The sequence below is a fragment of the Pecten maximus genome, chromosome 18, assembly GCF_902652985.1.
Source record: "Pecten maximus chromosome 18, xPecMax1.1, whole genome shotgun sequence".
NCBI lineage: Eukaryota > Metazoa > Mollusca > Bivalvia > Pectinida > Pectinidae > Pecten > Pecten maximus.
In genome coordinates, this window is record NC_047032.1 from 18435317 (window position 1) to 18444370 (window position 9054).

Sequence of the window (9054 nt, forward strand, 5' to 3'; positions counted from 1 at the left end):
TTTGCAATTAAATTAATAACGAAGGCCGCAGTTGATTATTTCTATTCTACCATGTACTGTTTAGTTCTGAGATCGACCTCTTTCTAATAGAAAAACAGCAAAGAAACCCTGGGAAAACCTTGTAATTTATTTCTTGAGTATTGCATTATTTGTTGATGAAATATACAGGCAATACAGTACTACGATCAAGAGCATCTATCATATGGCATTGATTTTGAAAATTAAAAAAAAAAGGATAAGAAAAAAGAAAAAAAAGTAGGGGCCTCCGTAGGACTCGAACTCGCGTCGTGATAAAAATATATTGAAAGACTAACCCATTAGCCCACTCGGCTGTAGTAACCTTTTATGAAACAGGGTGAATATTAGATATTTAAAACTGTAACAACCGTGACTCACGAGCGTGTATTATTGGCACGAGCATGGGTTATTGGAAAATAATACATGGTTTTTAACCAATCAAAACTGGCGTTACATAGCAAACATGGTAGAATTGTAAATAAAATGTGTATAATAATAATTATTGTACATGAGTAAAACGTCCTTATAGCCTAAAAAACTACAGCATAATATCTTGTTTAGGACAAGATTCATCAATTTATGATTTGAAAATATATCTAAAACTAATGAACAGCCATTAAAACTGATTAAGAGCTTTCAAAATTTTCTGTTTCCTTTGTAAAGCAAAAAGTGTAAATGACCAAGCCTTTAACTGACTATTCACTATTTGAAGATGGGTTGAAAGTGTAAAGTAAGCTGTTGATATGTCCAAGACACATTTTCATCCCAATAAGACTTAACACTGCATGCAGTCTGAGGGACAAGTAACCTAAGAATATTACCGGTACATTAACATTTTGTTAGAATTTTTGCAGAACTGAAAACATGGGTGGGCTTGATTTAATACCAAGCATAGGCTTGTTGCCAAATCAATACAGTATTCAGGTAAATAAAGTTCTGTCTACAAAGTCTAAATATCTATCAAAATATTTTGTAACCATATGTACAACCAAATGATCACTTTTTGGATCCTTCCAGTTCCTTCAAATGTAAATAATCAATTAAGATGGATGGTAGGCTCAGAGTTCCTGTGTAGGCAGAGACTGGTTTCTTGATAACTGAACGGATTGTGTTACGACAATAATTCTTCAGATTTGATGGATTACGAGCCAGCATAATTAGGCCTGTCATATCTTCGGTACTAAAATATGACTTCTGGGTTGTCATTGCCTTCAACATTGAGACATCATGATCGGAAACAACTGCACCTGCTACTATAAATAGAGTCATCATCCATACATGAGGGTATGGCTGAAGAGCAGTTTTAAAGGGAGTTAATCCATTCTTTGTTTTCTTGTTGACATCACATCCAGCCTGCAAATTTAAGAAAAATTTGATAAAGTTTTTCTGATGAAGTAAAAGATTTCTTTTCACACACGACAGGCCTGCTCTTCCATGTAATACAGCGTTTGTCATCAAGATCAAAAGACAACACAACACTCATAGATAATTTTGACTTCGCACAATTGTCTCTGTACTGAGAAAAACATATACTATGAAAGTCGAAAATCACCTGTCTTAAATAGAAATAAATTTGAGTTTTCACTTTATATCAAATAATTCTCATACTTATCAGTTATACGATAAACAGAATCTTACACTAGTGTCTATATTATATGGAATTTATTGAACTCGTTGAATAATTTGATATGCCGCAAGCCTTTATCACACTGTAACTCGTTTAATAAATTCCAAATGAAATATCCACTCATTCTATTTTTAGAAGGCGTGTATATTTTTGATTCTCCAAAATTCAATACCCTAACTGTTATTTTTACATATAGCAAGTGCCCATTTCGGTGTTATTTACAGCTATAAACAAAAATCTTCAGGGACTTGGTTTAAGTGTAACATTACAGCTGATTGGCTGAATAAGTTTTGTGAGACCTATAACATCCCTTCTGTAAAAGTTACCTGAACAAGCATGTAGACAAGATCCAGGTTATGGAAGTGAGTTGCCATTATAAGGGGTGTGGCTCCATAGTGGTCGCCATGGTTAAGGTCTGCCCCGGCCTCTATCAGCAGACGAGCTAGCTCCGTTTTGTTGAGTTCAACAGCTTTTAAAAGTGGACTCTTCATTTCATCGTTTTCCATACTTATCTTATTCACATCACATTTGTGAGAGATCAGGACCTTTGCAGACTGAAATCAAAACATTCTTTCATATGCGTGCAGCCATGATTGTAAATCTATACTGCAATAAATTATATACAGCTTGGCCAGACAGAACTTCTCTTCAGCTCGGTTATGTAAGACTGGTACACCAGGCCCAGTTGTTCAAAAGGTGATTAGCTTAATCACTTGATTAGTGAAAATTTCATTTCTCATTTGTTGCAAAACCTGTGAGTATACATGTATCATCTTTAAATTATGCCAGTTAGAAGTGAATTAATAATTTCAGAGTTTCATAAAGTTTTGTCAAGCTAATTCTACCATAAATTATCATATCAGGATTTGAAAAATGTTGTTAAAATGTGATTAGCCTAATCACCTTTTGAATTATAATTTAACCAATTTCTATAAATAGAATTGGAGGTTACATGAATGCAATGGTTTTCTGATTAATCAAGTTCGTAGATTTCCACTTGTTTGAAGTGTTTAATCGAGTTAGAAATCTGTAATGAAGTTCAGCTGAACCCAGCTAATTAAAAGTATTTCCGTGCTTTACAATTGTGCTTGAAAAATCTTGTTATGAAATGAAATCGAAAGAGACAACAATAATTTATAGCTAGGATGGAATGTTCATATTAATAGCTTCTTTTAGGGCCGCGTTAGGACATAACATGTTGATATGTCACAAAAAACAGCCAAAAGGATGAATTGACCAACAAATATTTTTAATTGTTCATATATTATAATTACAGATGATAATTCATCTCTAAGTAATATTGAAAGAACATTGAAGAGTGTTTCAAAAACCAAACTCATCATCCGTGGCTCACATGAAATATCTACATGTTATGATGGTCTGACTTAATTGCGTCACCTATATCAGCTTTTCAGGGATTTCCATTCTTATTTTGATATTTTTCATCAGAATATTAGCTACCTTCGAATAATCTTTGTAATTTTGATAAAGAAAATTATATATACATATGATGTGACTTTCTTTTTCAGCTCAAAACAAAAATCACAGGCCATACGGCCACCTTTTCTTAAAGACATAAATAACAACATTTCAGACTTCGGAATATTTATTCAAGTGCCTTTAACTGCTTAAATATGCAACTATTTACAAAAATTTCTTTTGGTTATTAATTCAAAGATAAGATAGATTTTAGATGTTAATTTTGGACATAATTGTTAAATTATTAAAATATCTTTTGTAAAAGTGATCAATTTTTGGGTTCTGATCCAATATATATCTTTAGAAATATACCTTGATAGAGCCACTGATGCAGGCTATGTGGATTGCTGTCCGGTCATTCTCCTTTATCGTCATATCCACATCCACCCCAGAATTTATCAGGAGTTCTACGATTTCTGAACTGTCGCTCGCTGTAGCTAGATGTATAGCACTAGGTCCCACTCCACCTTTCACAGCAGACATGTCTGCTCCAGCCCTTAAAAGTTCCTTACCAAATTAAGATAATCCTAATTATTGCTATACTTAAAAGATGCAGCCATGGGATATTGATCGGTTGCAAAATTTGTATAATTGGAAAGATTTTCTGATGTACAGTTAATTTGTTTATATCATATAATATAATATGATAGGACTTAAAAAAGAAGAAAGGTTGAATTTTTGAGGCTTTTAACTTCCTTTGTACTAAGAATTCTACATCAATACATTTTTTAAAGTCTGTTTAGCGTAATTTAAGAACATATTACACTGTTACAAATCCCAAGATTCAAAATGACTACATTCTCAATTAGAGGCATAATGATATGGCTAAATAAAATCAAATACTTGGTTCTTGGGCCAATATTTCTTACTATTTGATAAACCATTGGAAATGTGTACTGGTGATCAGCTGTATTTAAGTCTTTGCTTGAGTAAAGGGAGATAATCAAGACATTTCACAATACCAATGACTATTTAAAGGGGTGTTCCTTCATTCGGGCACAATTTCTATTGATTAAATCTATGTCTGAACGAGGATAATATGAGTGTTTTTGCCTACAAGTAATTAAAGTAACGATGAAATGTACAGAAAAAAATGACAAATCGTACACAAGTACTGTCTGTCTTTGCGGTAAACAGTACGTGATACTTCCGGGCAAATTAAGAATATTTAGGACTTAATACTTGAAGAACTTTGGTTTACCTTGCGAGTTAAACTAACATATTAATGTAAAGATTATAACTTTTACTACTTGGGAAAAATATATATTTCCCATTAAGATCCATTTCGACAACCTAAACTTTATTCAAACAAAGGACTGCCCCTTTAACAAAGCATTGATAATTCTTGCTATGATATGGATCTAGTGATAGTTAATTATCATACTAATTCATTATTACTTTTGCCTTTTATTATTATTCTATTGCATTAATCATCTTATGTTATTCATATCATATACAATTATAGCCTTTCCAAGTTTTCATAAGGTCATACATGGGTTTATTAACCTCAGAAAATATATTAACTAAGGAGAAGTTCAACATTTTTTACGTCAATAAAACCATGTTTTGACTGAAATCAAAGGCTATAATAATAACAGTTTTATAATCATAAAATGATTAATATGATATATGACTTTTTATGAGGAACCATGGGGCACTATATTTCAGCTAACCAGAAATGGTGAAAAATATAATTTTATAATAATTTGTACTATTCTACCTTGGCAATGTTTATGTGGCCATTTAGGGAGGCCATATGTAGTGGCGTTTCCTTCCCATTTGTCCGATCGTTGACGTCACATCCCAGCTGACTCAGTAGGTACTGTACAATTTCCAAGTGACCATTCAGACAGGCCTCGTGAAATGGAGTATTACCTGGACAAAAAGGAGAGGGCGAAGGTGATTTATTTTACGATTTTACAGAAATAGAAAAGAACTTATGGACCACTGAATTAAATGACATCCTGAAAGATACAACTATATCCCAGGTCATTGTTTCAATAAGCATTTGTTTGAATTTCCACTTATAGTTCAAAATGATAATTCTGGTCATTAAAAATGAAAGCTAAAATCACTTTTTCTTAATAGCACTTCCCACATGGCATCCACTGTGTATTTTAAAATACTTCATTGTTTACTGTATGTATTAGATTAATAAAACGATTTTGGGTACAAAATGCACTGCACATAAACAATTTTATGTTGTTAAAATGTTGACAGCCAAAATTTCCCACTTTTAACAATTTCTTGGTGGGATTTCTAGAGTCCCACTTTGGCATTTCTAGAGAGTGGCAACCCTACCAGATATCTACCAGAACTGTGACACTCTCCAATGTCATTCATGCCAACACTGACTTTATCAACACACAGTGTCATATCTGACACATTCCCATACAGTATTGAAATAAAGGCATGCTTCACTGTAGCGTTGACCAAATTGTATATTACATACAGTTACCTGCAGCATTTCTAAGCGAAATATTTGCTCCGTGCTGGATAAGGAGTTTGACAAATTCAAGATGTCCACATCTTGCTGCTAAGAATACAGGAGATTTCAAGATGGCTGCTCCTACGTTAACGTCGCATCCATGTTTGATCAACAGTTCACCAATCTCACAGTGACCCACCTCCGCAGCAGTACCTAATACGAAGAATGTGGAAAGAAAAATTAGAAATCAGAGCCAGATAGGCATGTAAACACCTTCCATAAAATCATTTAAGAACTAAATTAAGCAGCCAAAACTTTTTTTCAAAATTGAGATATTTTTACTGACATCATTACTAATTTAGAACTATTTAAGCATTTAGTGTAACTGTTGTACCTGTGATAAACTATATATAACTTATAACGAAAATACAACAGATTTTGATTCATAAGGAATGAAATTATCAAATCATTGATCAACAATTAATACATAATTGATATTATGATGTCTGCTTACTACAGTACTATACTTTCAAATACTATCCATTGGCAAAAATAAAACAACACTTCATGTATATTTGTATTAAGTCCAAAAAATAATGACAGTTAATATCTAAAAAATATGTTTGGTTACATATAATCATTGAAAATATTTTTTCTGACAATATTTATTAAAAAAATATTACTAACATTATTATATTATAAAAATTATCAAGCTAATAATTGTAAACTAACAATTATAAATCAAAAATCAGTTAGTTCATACTTTCATTGTAAGTGAATTACAAAAAACAAAATCAACTACAATTGTTATTATGCCATCTAAAAGGTTCCCTATTAAATACAAGAGAAATTAGAATTCTGTTGTTTCCTTTATTTTATTGATTATAGAATAAAACCATTAACCTGGTAACTCAAAAATAGAATAGACAGGTATTGGATCAATCAAGAACCTATTCTTAAGAAATGGAACTGTTGTAACAATTAATTCATTCATTGTCATTGTAATAATTAATCTAGGTTTTCTGGTTGACTTAGAAGTTATTTAAATACTGGTATGCAATGTTGAATTGGACTTCTTTGACCTAGATAGTTGCATCAAGTCATTAAATTTGATAGCCTTATGAGCTTTCATCCAGGCCTCAGAACTTGCATGCTTGGACAAATATCAATTTTAGTTTACCCCAATTGCTTTGATTTAATGACAGGCCTTGTTTATATTTTTCAGTGAAGTAGCCACCAGCTACAACAAGAAGATTCATACAAACCTACCTAGAGCTGCTTTATTATCCAATGTGTAGTTAGGGTCTTCTCTTTGCGCTTCATTTTGTAAAATGCCATCAACAACTTTTAAATTGTTTTCTTTGATTGCCTTATGAAGGTTTACCAAGTCTTCTGACATCCAAGATGTTACTGCCAACCTAAAAAATCAAACTGGGCTCAACCAGCATATTAATCTTGGGACAGTCTTCAAGAACTAGAAAAGATTTTTGAAGACTTCAATATTTAATTTTCAAAATTAATTTGTGACCAACACACGGAGATAGTGCTAACTTCACCCAAAACTTTACCATAGACCTTTAATTAAGCTAGCTAGGTCACCTGAAAATACAAAGAGATTTATTGCATACATTATAGTCTATAATCAAATAACATGCAAAGGACCTAAGAATCTTTTCTTTTGTCATTTTCAGTCTACTCTTCAGATAATCTTATTTTACATTGTATATATTTAAATTTGAATATATTTCATCTTTGTGACCTTGAAAGCATGATAATGTTATATATATTTGAAACTAATTTAATCAGGATGGATAACACACTAATTAAGCCATGTGCCAATTGCCAAACTTATCACAAGGATACAGTATCTAAAATTCTCCTGACCAAAAAATAACTTATTTTAATTATATATTGACCTTTGATTAGACTAGCCACCAGCTCCCAGTTTTTTTGTTAAGAATAATTGCTAAATTCTAATACTAGATTATCTCCCCCTAGTTTGAGTCAGACATATACAAATTTACCTATAGTTTCTAGCTATTTATAGAAGATCAGTAGATTTTTAACTAAAAAGGTAAGGAACACTGAGTTACAGGTATATGTGTAGCGGAACTGGACTGGGTTGATCATCGGCGACCATGTAGGTACAGTGGTAGAGTGTCCGTCTTTGTGGATAACACACTAATTAAGCCATGTGCCAATTACAGTATCTTAAATTCTCCTGACCAAAAAATAACTTATTTTAATTATATATTGACCTTTGATTAGACTAGCCACCAGCTCCCAGTTTTTTTGTTAAGAACAATTGCTTCGCTAAATTCTAATACTAGATTATCTCCCCCTAGTTTGAGTCAGACATATACAAATTTACCTATAGTTTCTAGCTATTTATAGAAGATCAGTAGATTTTTAACTAAAAAGGTAAGGAACACTGAGTTACAGGTATATGTGTAGCGGAACTGGACTGGGTTGATCATCGGCGACCATGTAGGTACAGTGGTAGAGTGTCCGTCTTATAGAGTTTGGAGGGTCCCGGGTTCGAACCCCGGTCTTGCTGCTACATTTTCTCCTCTCCTGTTACATAATTGGCGAGCTTGCCTACCCTTGTTTAAAGCATTAGGTGTATGCTTAGCAGGGGGATATCCGAACTTGTAGTCTTCGGGGGCGAAGACTTGAAAAAAAGGAGGGAGGAATGTAGCGGAACTGGACTGGGTCGATCATCGGCGACCATGTAGGTACAGTGGTAGAGTGTCCGTCTTATAGAGTTTGGAGGGTCCCGGGTTCGAACCCCGGTCTTGCTGCTACATTTTCTCCTCTCCTGTTACATAATTGGCGAGCTTGCCTACCCTTGTTTAAAGCATTAGGTGTATGCTTAGCAGGGGGATATCCGAACTTGTAGTCTTCGGGGGCGAAGACTTGAAAAAAAGGAGGGAGGAATGTAGCGGAACTGGACTGGGTCGATCATCGGCGACCAGGTAGCTAAGTGGTAGTGTGTCCGTCTAGAGTTTGGAGGGTCCCGGGTTCGAACCCAGGTCTGGCTGCTACATTTCTCCTCTCTGTTATGCATGCATGCATGCATGCACGAAGCGTGCCTTATCAATTAAAAATGTCTTTCTCTCTCATTCTTTCATTTTGCTTTACCTTATTCTTAAAGCTTCAGCACGTGAAAATATTATCCAGGAATTTTCTATAATTTCAAGGTCATCTGTAATTTAATAAAGGTCAAACTAATGTCAAGGTCAAGTACATGTACATGTATGCCCACTGCCAGCAGACATATTTTTATTGGGGTTAATAGATATATCAAAACTTATTTTCTATTATTCTCTATCCTCAACCTATATTCTGCTTTCACGACTAGAAAAGAAAGTTAAAAAAACATCTCACCGGACCCTGAAAGATGCTGAACAATGCTTCAAACCGGAAGTGAGAGTACCTTCCGGAAATGAAAGTAGCTAATATTCCGGAAAACAGACTATGAAAAAAACGATGATCCATTTAG

General features: G+C 33.6%; 1 protein-coding gene across 1 annotated transcript; it reads right to left on the bottom strand.

The window, feature by feature from the left end:
• Window positions 1-403: 403 nt before the first annotated feature.
• On the bottom strand, window positions 404-9036 carry LOC117316385 (putative ankyrin repeat protein RF_0381). Its single transcript, XM_033870924.1, has 7 exons — window positions 8940-9036; window positions 6822-6970; window positions 5583-5765; window positions 4845-4999; window positions 3437-3631; window positions 1972-2199; window positions 404-1371 (listed from the first exon to the last, which is right to left on the bottom strand). Exons 2-7 carry the CDS (start codon window positions 6949-6951, stop codon window positions 1015-1017), a joined length of 1248 nt encoding a protein of 415 aa, XP_033726815.1. The 5' UTR covers window positions 6952-6970; window positions 8940-9036; the 3' UTR covers window positions 404-1014.
• Between the last annotated feature and the right edge of the window lie 18 nt (window positions 9037-9054).